Source organism: Rhyacophila brunnea, unplaced genomic scaffold (genome assembly GCF_057557595.1).
Source record: "Rhyacophila brunnea isolate RB1 unplaced genomic scaffold, BYU_Rbru_1.0 scaffold_16, whole genome shotgun sequence".
Taxonomy (NCBI): Eukaryota; Metazoa; Arthropoda; class Insecta; order Trichoptera; family Rhyacophilidae; genus Rhyacophila; species Rhyacophila brunnea.
Genome location: NW_028232816.1, coordinates 15,407,980 through 15,430,619, shown reverse-complemented (window position 1 = coordinate 15,430,619; position 22,640 = coordinate 15,407,980). Strand labels below are relative to the sequence as shown.

Genomic DNA, 22,640 nt, shown 5'->3' with positions numbered 1-22,640 from the left:
GTGGATGTATTATTAGGAAGTAAAAATATTTGGTGTTACAAAATCATTCCACACAATAATAACAAGTAAAAAAAGGAAATAACCATTTTTGCTCCACAGAGTGGAAAAAATGCATGACGTGTTTGATCCAGTACATAATTATGAATAAACACATTTAGGCACAAAATTATTGGTAGGTATATTACTTATTTCAATAATACATTAGAGTGCGATTTCTACATTGTGGTGACATTTCATAGGGAAGTAAAAATCGACCAGCTTATTACAAATCCTCATTCAAGTTCACGAAAACTTTAATGTCCCGGCTTCCAACCTTTCACACTGCATGCAGTGCTATGAAATGTTGGCCACAATATAAAAGTTGCACTATTACATCAACACTGTACTTTTGATCACTCCACATAATATTATTTTTTTGAGTCAATTCTCTATCGAATCCATTAGTATCAAAGTCGTAAAATTCGTTTTTAATTTATTGATATTTTTCTTGATTCCGATTCTGTACCTACTTTTCCATTGTACATAATAATATATTCATAAAATATCAAATCCAGCTTTGTATGTTAGTTGAATAGAATTAAACCATGATTTCTTATTAATTACTGACTTGAGCAAATTTGCTCATGTCAGTACAAGGTCAAATTTGCGTGTGCATACACTTTTCTGTACAAAAATTTTAATCTGCATGAACTTTCGTACCTACACGTAAACCATTAGTGCACGCAAATTTGCTTAAGTCAGTACCGACCTTCATATGTTGGCAAAAAGAAAATATTGTATTTCCTATCCTAAATGTGCTTGACAGTTTTTTGCGATTATCTCAAAATGGCGGAATATGGAGGTTACCGACTTTGAAACTAACAGCCTCTATTAATATTACATAACAAAATATTATCATTATTCTGGAAGACCCTGTATGTTGCTCAACAATATGCTAATGTATATAGATAAATGTTCATTCCTTCATCATTTATATCATTATTTTACTATTGATCCGTTTGTTCGTGATTTTTAACCCTTTCGTAGGATGCCTCATAAATGAAGATGTCCCAATGGCTTATGGTCAATCCTCGTTAACACTCTGAACGATATGCAGGAATTGACTCGAAAACATAAAGGCACTGTTTCTCGATCACAATTAGAAGTGTTCTCCACAAATTTCACTGACAAATATTGTCACTCGATAATAAATTGATTGTTTCCTGTTATCAGCGCTGCAGATGAAATTTTTCACTATATGATAGATTCAGGTTCTTGCTTGAAGGAAATCATGTTGTAGTCTGATACTCCGAGGTTCTGCTGCATGGGCGGCGACGGCGGTAGGTAGCCAGAAGGCGGACTGCTGAGAGAACCGGACTGGGGAGACGACTGCATGGCGAAGTTGCCAATGGAAGAATTGGAATGATCTCCGCCGTTGGCATTGTTGACTGGCACTGCACTCGTGGGCGTAGCCGGATTTTCATTGGCATTTGCTGCGTTGTCCTCGGAAGTCGCACCTTTAAACAAAATCCAGAACAGTGGCTTGAACATAAGAGTAAGTAATTTTTGTAATACGGTAAGATCAAAGATGTTGAAGACAACTTTGTCTAGAAAAGATTTTCCCAACTACATAGTATGCCACGAGGGATCGAGCAGTGTGAATTAAGATCGTTGCGTATAGTAAAGACTCCTACTATTTTCCTTCATATATCACGGTGAGAATTCTTTGGTTAAGAATTCAAAAAGTCATCTTTATAATTTTATTGACCTAGGTGTAAAAAGGTGTCTTCTGTAATAAGGACAAAGAATATACCACTGAAACAATTAAATACATACATATTATTTAACTTTACAACATTCACTAGAGAAATCTGCTTAAAATAAATTATGTTTTTTCTTTACTTCTAAAATCAGCCCATAATTAGCAATAGTGTACAGTCTGTACATCACAAATTAATTGTAATGGAACATGCCAGTCGACTTCTAATTTCATACATTTCTACGCTTTTTAAAAAAAGGTTTTTAGGTAAGAATCCTTCAGTGCACTGAAAAATTTTTACAACTCAAAATAGTCGGCCCGGCCCCATGGTAAAGATTGAGAGGCACTGCTCTAGAAGATACGGAGTAACGTTTAAATTGGCCACAAGTCATTTCAGATTGCGCATTCATTTGTAGCAAGACATCACCTGTTATCGCCCGCATATTATGGCAAAACCAGCAACGGGCAATTTCATGAATTATTAAATTTGGAAATATTATACAATATAAACATATTAACCTTTAAACGGGATTTTACTAACGTAAATCAATTATTTCAAACATGCAAATATGTTGAACACACTACGACATATATTGGGAATATCATCACATACTCAGAATTGAAACAGAATTCTGTTTTACCACTTGAAACGTAAATTGATTTTTTATTTTTGCAATAAAATTCGCGGCGTGCAAGGCACCGCCATACATACAACTACCGGCAGTAAAAAGGTTAACACTACAATGGACTATGAGGCCCAATGACAGTTAGTGTAATTAGTAATAGAAGTGAAACTATCACAAACACCCAGACTTTGAGAAAATTACATAAATATATGGTGACCTCACCGGGATCGAACCCGGAGCCCCCGGATGAAAGGTCAGCACCTTACGCACTGGACTATGATGGCCGATTTTGGTAACATAATAACCCTAAAATTTGTGTTTGTGATAAATGATTGTTTTTGTTTTATCATGCAATAAAACGAAAACTTATTATGTCTGAAGAAGAGCACAGAAACATAGCTGCGGGATGTAAATTTTACATTAGTAATTTTAGATATAATTGTAATTCCGTAGGTATATTTAAAATATTATTTGCATTTCAAAATAAGGGTGTCTATATTCTACTGGAAGCTTTCCACACTGATAAAATGTAGATCAGTTCCTAACGGCGTTAAGTTAAGTGCTTTGTTCTAAATTTCCAAAAAAGTCCATGCGACCTTGTAGACAGCCAATCAGTGTTGAGCATTTGCAAAGCCGACATGGCCACCGTAGAAACAAAGACTAATAGTCACACCTACTGAGTTCCTAAATACATTAAATTTGACAGTTAGATTCAAATAATGCCAATAAGTCCATCATTGTTTCGACAATTTCTCCTGCTATAGATCCACCAGTATAAGTCGTCCGCTGAGTGAGGGCGCCACATGCTAATATTTTCAATACTTTCTATACTGTGATGAACTTACTCCTAAATTCGAACACCAGACGATTTATGATGGTAGATCTGTACTAAAATGATTCATTATTCAGTCATAGGTTTTCATTAGGTACTCAATTAAATCAAAATATTTAGTTTGCCAAAATTTTATCAAAGTGGACTTATTGCATACAGGAACTATACGACTCATTACTCATTACTTTGTCCTAAGAATGATTACATTGGCCTGATTTATTAAATACATTACAGTAGTGAAAATCAGCATACCTCCTAAGAGCATTTCCTGAAGCAGGCTGTCGATGTGGGCGACCCCGAACACGCTGGCAAACTGAATCTGCTCGATCATCTGCCAGGTGATGCTCTGCAATGCGGGTAAGGTGAGGAGCATCTCGCCGAATCTGCCGCGCTGGTCATACTGTCGGTCGCTGATGTAGTCCTCCAGGTTAATCTGGATCTGGTACCTCAGCTGCTTGATGCGCTCCGGCTGTGACAGTCCCTTAGCATCTGAAAGAAGAGCCATCAAACAGTAAAATTGACAAGCTTTGTTTTAATATTAAGCGGGCCCGGCTGCCTCTATCGCTGTCATGTGTGTTGACGTGACGTTGGATATACAACATAGTTGGCAGTCTAAAACAAAGATGTTGAAGAAAAACCTAAATGAATTGAGGCTGAAATAACTTGAGAACCATGAAATTTTCGAAGGTCATCCGTCATCCTTATCACACACGTTTTGATATCTGCGACAGTTCAGCTAGCCGAATCGTAATCAATTATTAATTGGAGCAATTATTAATGGGTCATTGTGCTATCATGATTTCTGGCTCTTTCAGCAAAATCTAATGTTCATTATGGGACCTCTGATCTCAATTGTTTGCAAATGAATAAGGGAGATAAGTCTAAAATAACTACTTTCCAGGAGAGACAAAAGAAGATTGAGTTTTAAATCACTCTCTATGGACATTTCTATGTTTCTGTGTGAAATTTACTAATTCAGAAGCGTTGATTCGATTCATCATTTTTTTCATTTATATCAGTGGCGTGCTGTGACTTTTGCTTTCGGGGATGTGTTGAAAAAATAAGTGTTTACCTAGTAAGTCATAAGTAGTATGGCATGTGGTATATGAGTAGTACCTGTGCAATATTATATTAAAAAAAAAATATATATTATGTAATAAGTATTCATAATAGAAAATATAAATATAAAATTTACTACACATTTGGAAAATACATAGGTACATAATAATATTCGGTCGATTACTTCTGGGAACACTCCGCAATACAGCATCTATGGACCGCACGCAACTGATATGCATTTACGGTTAATTTGGAATATTCTACTCATTTTATAAATTTTAGAATCATCTAATCTTTCCTTCCGTTCACAGGATTAAAGTAACTATCACCTTTTTACTGTGAGCAAAGTTTGATCAGGCAGGTAACCAATTATTACAGTTTCACAAAAGCATCGCTTGATCAAAAAAAAACATTACAGGCGGCCCTCGACTTTTGCATGTAATTGGCTCCTGAAAATGTGTTCGAATGTTGAACGTTCGAAAGTAAAGCAATGTAAAAAAAAAACATCAAAAAGTGTACTTTAAAATATTTATTTATCAATGGGTATAGAAAAGTAACGAGGCATATTAGCAATCAGTTGTTTTCTTTATAAATTTGTCAAGAGATAATTGAATATCACCCTTTTACGTATTTGAGAAGGTGACGGGGAGCGGAGGAGAGAAAAACGACTGCATGGAAGCACACAGTTTTTGCATTATCAACAAAAATCTAAATTTTAAGAAATGTATGAAATAATGAATTATGCGAAAGTCAAGGGCCGCCTGTATGCTGTCCGATTATTAGGAAATCATTAACTTAATACTTACTAGGATCAAAGAAGACAATCGCCTTCAGACAGGCGAATTCGGTGTCATCGATTTGGACCTCGTTCATCGGTTTGACGAGCTCGTCCATAATCCGAGATCCGACCAAGCTGATGTCCAGATTGGGCGCCACACCGGAATCTGATGAAAAACACATGGCCACTGCGTGTTGCCACACAAATTACAACAAACTACTCGTACTGGGGATTTCTTATTTAACTTTTTTTATATCATGTTTTTTTACCGCCACGATTACCTTGCGCATTGGCCACACCGCCCGGATGGATGCGTGGTGTTATCCAAAACCATTAAGCGTTGTAGCTGAGCATGATAGAGACTAACACCTGACGACGTCTGCCGTTTTTTAATGATTGAAAAAAATAATCAGTAATTTTAAGAGTTTAGTAGCAGTAAATTTATATCAAATCGTGAAGTGATGCTAGAGGCGAATGTCTTATAATGGCCAAGAGGACAAATTCTCAATGATCACAATACACTCTCCTCAGTTTAAAGTGCATCACATTCTCCAGAATCTTTGACACATAGTCTGCCATGAAGTCGACAGCTAGCAAAATCTTGTAGTATTAAATTTAATCAAGTCGAAAGCACAAGAGATCAAGTAAGAGTCAAATGCTTTCCCTCCATCAACTGTCACATCTCCACACCCTTACAGGCGTGTATCATGACATAACGAATGAGAATTCAAAGTCGCACAGGACTATTAGTTGGACTGATTTTTATCTCATTTCGAGAATACTGCAGATTCACCTTTCGGCAATCCGAAAACGATAGAACAATCGCAACATTTAAATCGCACATACAAGCAATAAAAAATATTGAATTCGATAAATAACTATGGATACTGGCATGGCATACATTGACCACATCAGGCGAAATCCCAAGAAATATAAACTTCTTCATTTTATCATTGAAGGGAAGATTTCCAGTAAGCGAAACCCTGGTAGAAGAAGAACTTCTTGGCTGCATCAGTGACTGACAGGGAATCCAAAATCATCACTGAAATCCAATAACGGATATGGCAGACAAAACAAAATTTATATCATGTTATTTCCTCGGTAAGATCAGTGAGAGCCTGGATATTATTTCTGCGACTCAGCAAAATGGGAAACACTGCTCTTACTGATAACTAATAATGATTATGATGTGCGTTTTATAATAAAATTAGTCAACAGAAATTGTGCATAATGATAATTCTGTGCCCTTTACCAATAAATAAAGTCAAAAATACATTTCATTGTTAGTTATTTTCCAAATCCTTTTTTTGTAAGGTGAATATAATAAATACTATTAAAATATGGAAATATAATGTTTTCTGGCATTACATATGTATTTAAATTAAAATTTTTTGCTTGAAATAATTAAACAATCAGATTATTTAAAAAAAAAAAATATTGGTTAAGTTATGATCTAAAATATATCTGCATAATAATAATTAATTTAATGGATTTATGAACATATTCTATGAAATTCATAGACAATAAAAATATTGATAATTCATGAACAGGGAGACCGAAGACAAAGAAAAGTGTTATTTATAATAATACAAGGATTACTAAGAAAACGAAAAAAGTATATTTATCTGAGGTCAGAGATGTCATCATTTTTGATACCGGTTTGTGATTTTTATGGTATTTTTTCTCGCGACATGATTGATCGAGTATAAATGATTATTGATATCCCCCCAGTTAGATATATATATTTACATGCCAACACACCTTAAAAAAAAAAACACTCAAAAATAAAAACATAATCATTGGTGCATTGATATGAGAGTTGTATAAATATTTTTTTTGTAACTGATTAAAATGATATCTTTTATTCTCACAACTCTCATATTAATACAATTAATTCAATTTAAAATAAATAACAAAGAAAATTCCGAATCCATATTATAATTGAAATGGTAAAAATGTTTGCTTATGAAATCGTTAGCGCCAGGTTTGAATTCCGGGACTGGGAAATTCACATATTGTTTTTTAATATGTGTTTGAATCCAGAGCATGGACTTAATAGGTTGAGCAAGTGGCCTACATAAATCAAATATGCTAAGGAACATCTTCATGAAGCAACCGAGATTCACATCAGATAGTGTCGCCAATGAAAAAAAATGTCTATTGTATGTAATGAAAAAGATTGACCCACTATAATAAAGGAAATAACACATACATTTTGCATCTGTAATGCAATGTTTCGGATGAGAAGTATCTGCACTTGATAGCAAGTTGTAATGGCCGAGTAAAATTTTTTGTATTTCATCATAATCTAACAACTCAAATTAAGGACATATAATATCCATAGAATGAACAAAGATGACATAATGACAACGGTACAAAATGAATTATTTATTTACAGAACGCAATATGGATTTGGAGTCTTCCCAGATACAACATAAATATAAAATAAATATAAGTCACGCGCGCAGACACAACCACAAACAGATAGTTGTTTGTGGCGCAGGCGATATGGGCTGTTTTAATAGGTTGTTTGCACACACAGAGTTCACTGCGGGAGTATCTGACACAGATGCTGCCTCGCACTGACATTTAATTACTGGTGCTGACAGCCGCAGTAACGCGGAATAGTGAACATATGGACTAATCAAACCACAGGTGGTTGGGTCTGCACTACGCCACACAGTAGAACCTCAATTATATGAATCTTTATTATCTAAATTTTTGACTTACTATTCTCAACATACATAATTTTGAAAACACTTCTGAGAAAATTTATAACAATAAAAAGAATGTTACATTCTTAAATCTTGTGAATTATTTGTTGAAGTTCAAGTAAGTTACAACAAAAAATCTTGGAGTGATCCGTGACGTCGGTTTATAATTACAGTAATTAATACCTACATTTAAAATACCAAAGCCGGTTGCCAATAGTAACCCAATTTGGAAAGCGCTTCAGAGAGTATTGTAAGAACCATTACTTAAAATTTGTCGCAATTGTGGTCGATGTGCGTGGGCGCGAATTCTGAGAGACGCAGGTTCGATCCTGCTGAGTGTCGTATTTTTTCAAAAAAGATTTTTTCTTTTGGTAATATGTCGTCGGTGTTTTGTAAAAAGGGCGAATCAACCATTTTGGCGAAATCGAGATTTTAATGAAAATACAATATGTACCCCACTAGCTTTGTTGTGTAAAAACGGTCAATTTTTAGAATGAAAATATTAATTCCATTCTTGCATAGATGACGTTACTTTGTTGTTGTCGTGTGTCTATTTCATGGCATTAAAATGTCATGAAATTAAAAAAAATTCAAACTGGCAATTCCAGTCTTTATAATGTTTCTAAATAGGGTTCTACCACACCAAAGCGAAGTTGCCACTATTATCGTGATGAGAAATTACCTGCAGTGTGCTTTGTGATGATGCAGTTGTTCCCGAGTAGGAGGACATCTTTGAGATGCATGGACCGACGCGCAAGGCCCAGTAGTAAATGTTCGCCAGCGTGTGCTCGTAATAACGCAACCTGAAATTATAAATAATACAATATTAACGTAACATGTAAATATTATGTTCAATCTCGACGACTCACAGATTCATGGTGACCATTTAAAGCAATAATTATCAATCATTAACAATGATTACATGCAATGATTCAGGTACCAATTGGATGGTCTCAACACTTGGTGTGATCAGTTTGATGTATACACTGAATAGTCATCACATTTTCTTATTTTCGCAAAATAATAGAGATCACATTTGGAGAAAAAAAACCAAGTATATTTTTTAACGTAGAATACGTTTATTGGCTGGAGCTACTTTGAAAAATCTTGTCACGTTTATTGTCAACATTTATTTTACAAACAAAATATCTTTTTTTGTTTGATTCCATGCTTACAGAAATCACAATTTCCGCACAGGATACAGGTATTCCACTGCTCGACTACTGGTGTAGTCAAACAAGGCGAGAAAAGATATGTATTTATATCAGCCCAGACACAAACCAAAATATGTTTAATAAAAATGGCTCTCTTATATATCGTTATGTTACTGCCAAAAGTTGGTAAGTCTCGAAATCATGTTATGGAATAATTGCAATTTGAAGTGACATGCCCTCTAAAATCAGACATAATGCTAATTTATTTGTGGTTTATGTGTATGTTCTATATATCGCATGACCTTGATTTTTTTCTGGCTTACCGTCATATTTATATATAGATACATTGTTAACTATAAATACCTAAATTATCGACTTACCAATCTTTTATTCAATTTTTAAAATATTAGAATGTCATATTAATAATTATTGTCTTATTTTATTTAAATATTCTCATTTGCATATTATTTGTCTCATTTATCTACTTCAATGTGAAAAAAAGCATTAAGCTCACCTGATCGTCCAGTTCTAGCTCAGTGAATGCGGGAATGAACTTGGCCCACTCCACGAGGATGAGCAGCTGCTGCTTCATGGACTCGCAGACGTCGTTGATGTTGGCCAGCTGCTTCCCCGCCAGGTCGCAGTCCCTCGCCGACCCCATCTGAACCATTTGCTCTTGAGCCTGGTGCATTTGGGTGGAGTAGGGAAAGCTCTGGGAGGTCTGGAGAGGGAAGCCGTTCCAGTGGAGTGAATACAACAACATGCGGTTAGCCGGCGAGATGTGACAGCGTGGAAAGCGTTGACACGGTGCGATAATTATTACTAATATCAGACAATCTACCGCATGAACGTGACTATAAGGTACAAAAGTTTAAGTAGAAGTCTTGACTTTACTATACCGAGTAATTACCTGATCGACAATTAATACTGGCTTTCATTAAACCATGTTTTATTTTTATTCTTTTCTGTGTAGGTACCAATAGCGAAGAGTGGAGATAGACTTTGGAAATTGAAAATAAATAGTCCATACTAAACTTTGTCAGTTATACTTATTTGTTTTCGTTGAACTAAGAATACAAATTGCAGATGGTATTGGTTAGTTTTGCCTGCTTATCCTGCCTAAAGCAAACCATAATACATAATATATGAGATAAAAAAATATTCTTCTATCTACAAAATATCTTTCTACATATTATGCCATTAAATCATACATAATTTAAGATATTTTATAGATATAAGAATATTTTTTATCTATTATGCTTTGGTTACACAGGCTTTAATTGAATTTTAAATATCATCTGCAAGTTGTATTCTTAATTCAATGAAAACAAATAAGTATCGCTGGCAAAGTTTAGTGTCCACTATTTATGTTGAATCTCCACAGTCTACCTCCACCCTTCTTCAATGATGTGCATAGATTGTTTATGCAGATCAATTGCAAAAAAACTGAATAATATGTAGACTGAAAATTTTATTATATCTACAGTGGCCGAAAGTTTATAATTTTACCCCAACGATTTCTGTGATGTTTTCCACTTTTTACTATCTCTCCTTCGAAACTAAAGCTCCACTTTTAGAAGAAACTAACTTTCATAAAAACATTTAAAAACATTATACCCGACCTAATTAATTAATTAAATGTATCTGAGAGGGAGATAATACGTCATAATGCTTTAGTGATACACATATACAATAATTAAAATATAATCTTATTATGGCATTAATGCGAGTCGCCAATTTCTAAAATACAGAAAATCTCCCAGCAAATTTGTATTTTTTTTAAATGTATATAATATGTGCATACAGTACACTCTCAGTAATCCGCCGCTCGATTATCCGACAACTACTATAATCCGTCGTTATTTTTACTAGTTGAAATCACAAAATTAAGCTCTATAATTCGCCGGTATTCGATTGTCAAATTCGGGAGTCCGCCGTGTACAAACGCAGATGAGACGAGTTTATTTTGGAAACTTATCCTTCGTAAAACGTACATTCATCGCAAAGAAAGTAATGTACCAGGGAGGAAAGTGCCCAAGGACCGCATCACTTATGCCGTGCTCCAATGTAACCGGGACACACAAGGAAAGCCAGGAATCCTAAGCCATTCAAGAATATCTGCCTCACTGGTTGTGTCAAGTGAATTACTGTTTATTATTTAGTGAATAATCTTAGTTATATGTATAATTTAGTAAATACTTGATTTTCATTATAAATAAAACTATAATTTGCTGGTACAAATTTCTCAAAAAACCATGTTTACGAAATACCTGTTTCAATTTTTACCATATTTTGTATGTATGCACTATAATCCATCACGTTCACTAATTGGACACTTGTCTGGTTTATGGGGTGGCGGATTACTGAGAGAGTACTGTATTATATAAAAATTAATAAACAGCCAGTATTAAAGTTGTTATTGGAAAATGTAAAACAAAATGACTTATTTAATATCTGCTTATATACAATTTTTGTGATGATAAGTATTTTATTATGTGCGATAACAAAAAATATAACAGTGTTATAATAGCACCTGTACATGTGCATGGATTTACTTGCACCAATAGTGTGTATTTTAAACTATGGCAATAATAACTGTTTACACGTAAAAGTACACTGTCTCGTTAATCTCATTCTTCAAGAGTAAGTGAGACGCAATGTTGTCATTTTATAGTACTATTTAACATGCTGTGAAAATCGGTTAACCTCAAAATGAGTCTCTGAGTGGTGAAGTTTGTTTTTTTAACAGCAGGCTCGCCACTATCGTTCTACTACGCAGGTGCAGATATTGCACAGACCAATTTGTCAAGTGAAAGTTCAGAAGCTTCTGAACTTTTCTGATCCATGCATGCAATCTTGCAATTTGCACGATAATATGTGCATTTTTTTGTTTTGGCCGCGATAATAATTAGTGTCATTAGTAAATCCATGCACGTATAAACGGGGTATTATACCCTGTTTACTGCTGACAGTACGTATTATCGTGGCCACAACAAGAAAACGCACGTGTAAACATGTATTATTCTGCAAGTTACAAGATTGCATGGATGAATCAAAAAAATTCGGAAGTATCTGAATTTTCACGTGACTGTTGGGATTTGTTCGATATCTGCGCCTGCGCAGTAGAATGATAGTGGCAAACCTGCCGGTAAAAAAGTGAACTACACCGTGCAGAGATTAATTTTGGGGTTAACCGATTTTCACGACTATCTAATAACACCATAAAATGATAACATCGTGTCTCGCTTGAAGAATGAGATTGGAGAGACAGTCAGCACTTTTAAGTGTAAACAGTGATTATCGCGATAGTTTAAAATACACACTAGCAGTAAATCCATGCTTGTGTACAGGCGCTATAATGCTATTATGTATGTAAGTATTCACAATTTAATATATTTAGAGAAATATTAACCATGATTATGAAGGCATATTCGAAACAAAGAAGTAAGAAATAAAATAATGAAAAATGTATATACATTTAAGAGGCATTGTCAATGCAACAAAAGATGACATGTACATAATCCAAGATAATGTTTAACATAATAGGCTATCTCTGATTACTGATTACTAAAAGTGTTTACTGTTTTGTCATGCATCTAACTATCATTTTTTGATAATGGTGAATCATAATATAAATTATTGATGACAGAAATGTTTAGTATTTTTTTTATAATAATCAATCACATATTATGAATAAATTGAAGGATGAAACAAGCAGGGAGAAATGCATCACATACAATATTCTAGTACAATAAGAATTATGGACTGAAGGGGATCATTCATAGACAACACAAACTTGCGAAGGTACAATACATAACATGAGACACCTATTTAAAAATCAATATTTCTGGTAAATTATGATATTGTGTTGTGGTTGGTTTTAACCTTAAGTTTCTTTTTTCCATGATATTGCATTTTAAAATTAGAACAATATGCTCATTTTTGATGATAAACCAATTTTTGCATGACGTATAATCAAAATAAATTTGACATATTGGCATTTATTTATATCATTTTATTTAAACATTTTCTGTAAGCCATCATTAGATGACATTAGTTTTTGAAAGAAACGCCTCATATTTATATTGTCCTTAAATTTGGTATATAATAAAGGGTTATCAAATAAGAGATATATATTTTTAATTTGAATATCAATAAGTTGATTGTGTCTTTTTGGAACCACATATCATTTAGATCAAAATCATCTAATTCATGCCAGAAAATTTCAACACACCAAACGGTCATTCAGTTTAAGTTCACATGATAACTGTATTCTATACGCCTTCAAATTCCAATCTTTATGAAGAATATTTCATGTAGTGCCCATAAGAAAGTCCAAGCTCTCGAAAACAATGTGTAATTGATTGTTTTGGATTTAACATCCACACTTTGATTCACAGCATCGATATTTGCAACAGTACGTTTACTTTTTTGATGGCTTGGATTCTTAACATCACAAACGTTACCATGAATTTCACATAATGCCCAAAATGTAAACGTAGCTCGAATAGATTCATTATTGTTGTAATAAATTCTAATAACTTGTTTATTACGCTGTATAACTGCATATCTTTCCATGATAATTTGCCAAACAATACTGAACACAAATGTCAATTTTGGTGGGAATCAGAAAAAAAAATGGCTGTATGACATTTTAAAAATCTATAATACTAATTTGATAACCCTTTATAAGCATGAGACGAAATTGATACAACGAAATAAACCTTCTAATATAGACCTAAACCTGTATTAGAAGGATGAAATACACATTGAACAACCAATTATCTTATTAGTGAACTAATTAATTTTAAATAAATTGAAAGATAAAAAAGTTTATAAGACAAAACATTGGCACTACAGATGTACTAAAAGAGGATGGCTGTGATCTCATAGCGCTTTATGTAGTGTAAAAGATGGAAGTATGGGTTTTCTATGGATAGCCACCATGACCCATAATCTTTTAGTGCATACTATATCTCAGAAACATACACATTAAATAGAAAAAGTCTTGCAAAAAATATGGTGTCGGGTGGGACTTGAACCCATATGTAACAGATTCCGGCCAATGTGCTTTACCAATTTAGCTTACTTAATTATGACGAAATTAATTAATAGTCATGTATGTTTCTGGGGTGTTTCCGGATTATGTATGCTCAGTAAAGAATGTTACATTCTTTACTTTTATGAATTATCCGTTGAATAAAAAAAAATATTTTCAATTGATGATTTCTATATTTAAAGAATCTATGATTACCTCAAGAAGATCCACAGCTTTTCTAGAGAGCATTTCAGCGTTGAGTAACGATACCACGGATAGTCCATTTCCTTGAGTCGGTTCTTCGTAGCTGGGCCTCCGACAGCTTATTCTGTCCCTTTCTATTTGTACAGCTGAAAAAAGATAACATATTCTACGATTAATCTATCGTGATGAATTAACTTCGATTTAACTAAAATTTTACTTTTTAAATAGGTGGAGATCACTATAAGATACTAGTTCATTATCTTATGATTTTATAGAATGTTGTATAGGTACAAGGGGTGGTCTAATTTTAATTTAAACTAAATTACATTGCGACTTCTGTAGTGTATAGTGAGTGGGGGGAAAGAGAAAGAATAAGAGAAGATTTTTAGTTCCCTAGATTGCCAAAATAATAACACGGACAGTTCAAGAAATATCGCATACAGTCGTATTGCATGTTATTAATCAATTAAGTATTTTTTTCATTAGTTTATAATATTATACTACTGATATCTTGTGCATGTAATTATTTTTGGATGCACCATAACTGATGGGACAGTTGTCAAATCAAAACAATGACTTTCATGTTAACTAATACGGTCAAAAGATCATCACAGTATCTACCTATTTAAATTTACTGTATTATAAAGTCAATATTCCTTACTGGAATAAACAAAACTAAAAAATCATGTTTGCTTGCCTAATTGTTACTACCTTACACTATTATTCCATCCGAAAGATCAGATGCCAAGTTTCTAAACAAAACAATATTATTTTTCTTTGATTGGGTTCAATCGAAATATAAAGATGGATTATTGATTAGAAAACAATTGAATTTTGATTTTTTCAATGCAATAAACAATCAAAGTCATTTAATTTTGCAGTATTAGTTCAAAAAGTTCAAATATAAAAAAATCTAAAGTGCATTAAACCCATTTGATAAAAAGAATTAATATTAATAATCTAACAAGAACAAAAAAAAAATATAACAATGGCAATACAATATACTTATTGTATTCCACAAAAAATGTGTATTAATGATAAATTAATAAAAAAAAAACATTGAATATAATATGTAATATTGTAACTGCACTTTCTTGCCATATTTAGAAATGACAAAACTTTACATGACTGAAAGAATAATGAGTGTCATTCTAACAATGAATGACATGTCTTTTAAGATGAATACTCCATCTACCAGAGGCACATAGCGGAAAACAATAAAGCTTGCAATTTGAGAAGTTTTTTTCATAATTTACATTTCAAAGTGTTTTAATTAATCTAAAGTCAACGATAAACATACAATTAAAAAAAACTATCACAAAATGTGAATTCGTTAAAGGATCACATCTTATTACATTATGGTCATGCTTATTATTAAAATTTGGTTTTTCTCTAATGTACAGTCAGTAAAGACTTTTGACTAATTCATAGTTTTGATCTTTTTTACCACGTTTTTATTAGATCGTATTCTTGTTTGTCTAGTACAAATTTTTTCTTGTTTGTCCAAGATTTGTATTGGACGATTGAAGATTTTTAACTAACTTCCCGACTAGCTAGACATTTGAAACTTTTAGAATATATATCAGAACACGACGACAATGCATTCTTTTAATACTTTCAGCCATCTTTAAACAGAATTGAATTCATTTTCAGTTAATTCTGTTTTGTATGGAAAGTTATTTCGGAAAAAAATCGTAAAAAGTAAAACACTATTATTTGTTGCTAAGGGGGTCCTAGTAACTAAATTATTAATATATAGAAATCAATATGAAAATGTCAAAATGACATTTCAGTATTCTATATTTATTCAGTATTTCTATCAAGTACAAAAAAAGTATTTATTAATACGTAGAATTGTCAAGTTTATATGATTCAACAGAAAATTAAAAAAACGTGGTATATAAAAAGTTCTTTTTATCTTGTAATTATTTAAAATTATTTTAAGATTGGCAGATAATCACGCTTGAACAATGGTACTAAGTTAAGTATACAAATTAACTTAATTAGTCGTCGATTCGGGCAACTTATAGATGTTGTTTTACCGCAAAATTGCCGCATATGGAGTGATACCAATCCAAAATAGACCCTACATACTCATCATATCCACAAAAATTCACCGTTTGGTGCGGTTTACACGCTGGTGGTATCATCGGACTTTATTTATTCAAAAACGATGCCGGAGCTCGCATTACGGTTGATGGAGATCGTTACCGGACTTTTTAAATATGAATTACATTGATACAGATGAGATGCGGTTTCAACAGGATGGCGCTACGTGCCATACAGCGAATGCAATGATCGACATATTGAAATCAAAATTTGGCGTAATTTGATGGGTAATGAGAGAAACGGGCCTGTCAATAAATTGGCCTCAACGGTTGTGCTGGTTTATGCTGATAAACCAATGACAACGTCATGGAAGCCAACAATGTTCGTATCATTCGTGATATACGACCAGCAATACTCGAAAAAGTGGCCCAAAATTAGATGTCCAGAATGCGCTTCGTCAAGAACAGCCGCATTTTCAAGTTATTTTTTAGAATTTCAAGTTCTATCAGGCTTAAAAAACTAGTAATTAGTGGATAGCTTTTTCTTTTGGGACTATTAAATAATATTAAATTTCCAAATTATGAACATACCTACGTCTTTTAGAAGTATTTAACTATGTAGGTACTTTTATATACCTAGTAGCCTCGTCTAGCATTGGTTATGACTGTCATTAAATTTATTTATGTTGAAAGTGTTTAAGACGATTTGCACATATCGGATGAGTAGTAAAACTAACTGTGAAAACTTGATTAGTGTCTATTAATAGTAGGTAATGTTTAAATGGCATAAAAACACATAATTATTATTTGATGTATCTCCATGCAAACAAATCAGTATTATTAAGCACACAAAGAGCCTCTTTAGACCTTCGAGAGATGTCCCATTAGAGTTCAGCGATTCTCAAACTTCGTGTGACCATATCGCCCTGTTTTACAAAAGTATTCATTGCCTGACCTCGTAGTTATTTTGTCATCAGTAAGCCATAGCCCTTGATTCTTTAAGTTTTCTAGCAAAATACAATCAAGACAACACAATATAAACACTATTTATAGGAAAATGATTGGTCAGAGATATACCTACGTATATATCGGGGGTCGGAGTGTGCGATAAAATTGTTTCTTTTGTGATGTATCAATTCAATCGATACATATTTACAATTTTTATTTTAAACTATTAAGAGCATACATAAGTGAAACGGTAAATAATTTTAAAGAATAGGTGGGAAGAAATTTCGCATTCGTCACCAATCGCCGAGCGGTAATCGAGGTGAGAGCACGTCGATTTTTTTTTGTGATGGCATCGTAAGAATATATTCTTATATCGTGGAAAGATGACTAAAAACGGTATGTCTGTACTCGAAAAAAAAAACATGTCAATGAATATATTATTATCATCACTAATATAACAATAAAAATAACACTAAACGGACGCATGTTGATTTTTTATGACAAATTATGTTCCGTTCGGCACGCGTCATTAGCACAATCCGCGCGTCGCATAGTTACGATCTTTTTAGTTAGACCATGCCTCAGCTGAGCTGCCTTAAGTAAACATAAACATAAAACAAAAAAAAACCAAATCATAATAAGAAGACTAGAACTGGTTTTATATGAAAAATTAATTCTATGGCGTTTGAGACATTCACGGTTGTCTGTTATCGTAATAGATTTTTGAGCTTCCACCGCGTGTTCTTCCTCCTTCTTTCCTCGGCGTTTCTCAAGAGAATTGCCTCTGCAACGAGTCCGAAACGTCGAGGAAAGGCAATTATATAGAATCATTTTTTTATTACAACAATCGGACATCCCTTGAAGACAATTTAAGTTATTAAGAATCGTTATCATCTTCATCTGCTACCCTTGATATTGAAACAGCAAAGGTTTGTAAACAGTAATATATATCAATATGAAAAGTACCTCTTATCAACTCTGAGCTTTTTTCGAGTGTTAGCAATTTTGATAATTTATTTGCGTGACATAATTTGAAAAGCGCAGAACTGAGCTAATATCCAGCATTAGAGCAATAGAGAATCAAGTACCAACCTTCCTTTTTCATGCCAGCTTTGAAGCATTTTCTCAGTCTGCAGTATCGGCACTGGTTTCTCTTGTCCTTGTCCACCACACAATTGCGGCTGAACCTGTGTCAAACACAAACACAATCGCGATATTATAATAGACTTAATAATTATTATTGCATTCGCATTATTTTTCAGCTCTTTGCGCCTTGACATCGCGGTAAGTTCAGAATAATACATCGGAGCTATAATTACTGGCGGCAATGTCATTTTCAATAATTACCATTGCAGCACAGAAAAAGTGCATAAATGGATTCAAATGTTCCAATACACTTTATATATATACATATAATAGAATATATTATCCTGCTGGAACTAATGTCATTTGATTTGGTTAACATTGTATTTAGTAAAAGATAATAATTTTAGACAGGCAATTAATTGAGAATGTTATAGTTACCGCAAGACAATAATTTTATTACTCATTTATTTATTACTTAGTAAATTTTACTTGCTTTAGGTTTAGATACATACTTCACCCTGCTAAAAGATGTTATTTTATTTCTGTTGGTAAATGAATGAAATTAATTCAACAAAACCTCTACTGAAACATATATAGGCCAATTTTAGAGCAAGGTATGACCAATATAAGGCTCTAAAATTAAAAATACACACAAAAGAGTAGGTAAAAAACCATTAATAAATTTACTGTATTTAAATAATTTGTAAAATTCTCGGAAACATACCGCTCACATCTATGATTTTTTAGAGATATATTAGGTAGGTATATGCTTTCAAAAGTATGTATGTTCGATAAAGAAAATCGTATTATTATATCTTGCGACGTACAAAACGAGAGTATCGAATGCTTCAAATGCCTGGGGCCCCCAGGGTTACGCAATACCGGAGATGGCATTTTGCAAAAGATAGTTCTCTATTCGAACGGGAATGGCAGGAGAAACATTCAACTCGATGCGGATTGTTTGAGACTCATGGTTGTACTAGGTTAATACCAAAATGCCGCCTATTCAATGTTTGCATGCTGGGGGGGCTGCTTTATAGTAACGAATCATGACATCTTACGAAGGCTCAGTATACAGCTTCGAGAACAGATACTGGTGTGTGGTGGTATGACTTAACAAGGAGAAAATAGAGCGAACCAAACAGCCTCTCATCACGCTGAGAGTGAAGAAGCAACGATGAACTGGTCCAAATGCTCTGGCTAAGGAGCGGATATTCATTAAATTAAAATATATTAGTTAATTACTTATGTCGTTTTGCACCGGGTCACGTCCATTTGTAAATGCCGATTCAATATAGACAATAATTCTGTACTTCTGTGAGACAATTCAAAATACGAAATTTATAGATATATTGCAATTATCATCACATTTGTATTTACAATGAACTGGGAGATGAGCCAAAACCACTATTATTTTTACAACGTTTTTATTAGTTCGTATTCTTGTTTGTCCGGTGGTTGTTTGTCCAGTACAAATCTTGGAATCGATTTTTAATTAACTTCCCGACTAGCTAGACATTTGAAACTTTTAGAATATATCAGAACACGATGCCAATGCATTATTTTAATACTTTTAGCCATCTTTAAGCAGAATTGAATTCATTTTCAGTCTGTTTTGTATGGAAAGTTATTTCAGAAAAATCCGTAAAAATTAAAAGCCTATGTTGGTTGCTAAGGGGGTGGTACTAGCAACTAAATTATTAATATATACGTGCGTTACTATGGAAATCAAAATGAAATGTCAAAATGACATTTCAGTATTCTATATTTTTGTTTGTTTGGTTGTTTTTTATTTACTTCATATCAAGTACAAGTTTGAGCATATTGAGCATAATAATTCAACAGAAAATTTAAAAACGTTGTATATAAAAAGTTCTTTTTATCTTGTAATTATTCTTTAATCTTCATAACCATAAAAAATGTAATAACAATAATGATGTTTTATATATATTAGGTATATACTCGTATATCTCTATTTCATGTGCTTTGACTTCGCTTCCTTTTCCTTGAGACAAACAAATTAATTATTAACATTCCACGTTCTGTGATGTCAAGACATGTTAAAGAAATTCTTAAATAGTTTGAATTTCAATTAATATGCACTTAATCAACTTCATGTCTAAATTATTTACATCATTCGTCGAAAGAATATTGGGCAAATAATGATTAAGATGTATTTAAAAATCTATTTGTATATATTGTATATATTCCTAGATCGCCATTTCTATTTCAATATCTTGTCCATCATATTTCAATTATCTTGTCGTGAAACTAGTACGGTAACGCAATGTTACGGGACAGAGTGGAAACGGAACTTATTAGCACACTGAGTGTAAGGTTCGTAATAATTATGTCTACAAACCTGCACGTGTAGAGATGGTTTTTCCTGACTGATCTCCTGAAGAATCCTTTGCACCCGTCGCACGATGCAGCACCATAGTGCTTTCCGGTGGCTCTGTCTCCGCAAATGGCGCAGTGCTGCGCCCCAGCGGATGCCAGTCCCCCCGCGTCGACTCCTGCTGCGCCAACGTTCCCGCCGGCGCCCCCGGCCAATTGCATGTCTGTGTCTGCTGAAGAAAGAGAAATAAAAGATTAGTATGGTGAAAAATGAAAATAAAAACAATTTTTCATAAGACCAACTAGAATGCGAAATGTTTATCTCAGGGAACACAAAATTAATTGCAACTGGCCTTCCCTACTAGGTGTAGTAATGTGGTATAACAGGTTATGGGTCTCGAATGTGGAAAAGTATGGGATAAACTTAAACTCGTGTTAAATTTTCAATAGAAACTACTGTATCATTATAATATCCATTATAGTTTGTCACGTAAGTGTAACGCGTTTTGGGGACAGTCGGCGCGTTTTTTTACTTGGGTTTTATGGCCTGACCATCATAAAGTAACCTGCTTCAAAACCTTGGTCCATGGCGATGGCTTTTACATTTATATCTTATTAATCTGTTCTGTACGAGAAGAAACCCTAGTAAACAATAATGTAGTCAGTATAGTTAGTATAGATATTAATATCGAGGGTGTTAAAATGTGCTTTTATGCAAATGCGGGGATATAGGGAAAATGATTTTTCAATGTTACCATATAGCTAAAAATATACCCAATCAATGGGAAAAAATTGTCGTAAATGTCATTGTATTTTATATTTCTGTTTTTATCGAGGAAGTGTCTATAAAATAAAGTCTTCCAATTCTGGCAATACTCTCACTAAACGCCAATCCGTAAGTTAAGCTTGTCGCAATATTAAATTTGTGGAACTACGAAATCAGGAAATTAAAAGTTTCTATGGTAATTGGATGCGTGAATATGAAAATCAGAATGTCAACTGAGCGATATTCATATTTGCTTCACGCGCTTTTTAAATAATTTCACATGTCATAACAGAAATAACGTACAAGGCTCCTTCCATTTATGGTCCATTTTTTTTTTGATTATACGTCATAGTCATAAGTCATAATATAAAAAATGTATTGACAATTATTCTGGATACCATTCTATAAATAATGCGTACCATATAGGTACTTATATAACAAATATATTATTATAGTAGGCTAAAAAAAATATAATTTTGCATTTTGGTAGTACATTTCTCTTGGACATTGAAAAAATGGGTCTAGGACGATTCGGCGCCGAGACAACTGGGCACCACGCAATCAAATGACATTCGAAAATAAATAGACGTTCGTGAATTATGGGTACTTTTAAAATATATATTTACTATTATTGTTTATATTTAAATTATATAATTATTTAAATATGTAGGTACACGTAAACAATGATTTAATTGTGCATATGTTAAAGTTCCAATGAGAAGAGAGTACTTTTATTTTTATATAAAGCCTCAAGCGTGATAATTCTCAATCCGTAATAAAAACATTATGTTAAGAGCAAAAATATTAAAACTACTAAGTGGTAGGTACATAGAAACGGTATAAAATTTCTCGTCTACTTTCTGTATAAAACGTCTATGTGTTTCAATCAACAGTGCGGCGACCAATTATTGTCCTTGTCCCATTCCCGAAAAAATATATCCGTAGATCACAAAGAAAAGTGACATACCTGAATGTAACAGGATTATTTGTATCGGTAAAGCTTAAAAGGTCGCTAAATGATAATAGTGGAAAAAAACAGTAATATGTATCCGTAGTTATATTTTTAAAAGATGGCAACACTGATGATTGCATCTTATGCAAACAGTCGCGCAGTGGTTTGTTTATCGAAAGGACACAGACGTCCCGTCGTCACGTGGGCGTCGCTATATGCGTCGACGCCGAAAATTTCCCGACGCCCGAAATATCAACGCCTGATGACGTCATCAGATAGACGCCGTTACGTCACGGATCGGAGAGGTGTGTCTCCAACGGAGATATATTATTTTAAGTGACTGTAACAATCCGTTGCCGG

The 22,640-nt window shown here is 33.5% G+C and overlaps 1 protein-coding gene across 5 annotated transcripts in view; it reads right to left on the bottom strand.

The window, feature by feature from the left end:
* The window catches only part of Hnf4 (Hepatocyte nuclear factor 4), a 173,520-nt gene continuing 150,880 nt past the window's right edge, over positions 1-22,640 (bottom strand). For 2 of the 5 annotated variants that reach the window (XM_085943470.1, XM_085943472.1), the window contains exons 2-9: positions 20,588-20,795; positions 18,232-18,326; positions 14,156-14,289; positions 9,416-9,622; positions 8,430-8,550; positions 5,062-5,199; positions 3,449-3,685; positions 1-1,496 (exon numbers count right to left, since the gene is read on the bottom strand). In XM_085943470.1, the coding sequence (XP_085799596.1) occupies positions 1,234-1,496; positions 3,449-3,685; positions 5,062-5,199; positions 8,430-8,550; positions 9,416-9,622; positions 14,156-14,289; positions 18,232-18,326; positions 20,588-20,795 (1,403 nt within the window). In that variant the 3' untranslated portion in view covers positions 1-1,233. The remainder of the gene's footprint in view (positions 1,497-3,448; positions 3,686-5,061; positions 5,200-8,429; positions 8,551-9,415; positions 9,623-14,155; positions 14,290-18,231; positions 18,327-20,587; positions 20,796-22,640) is intronic. The other 3 variants (XM_085943471.1, XM_085943475.1, XM_085943474.1) reach the window with 2 other exon arrangements.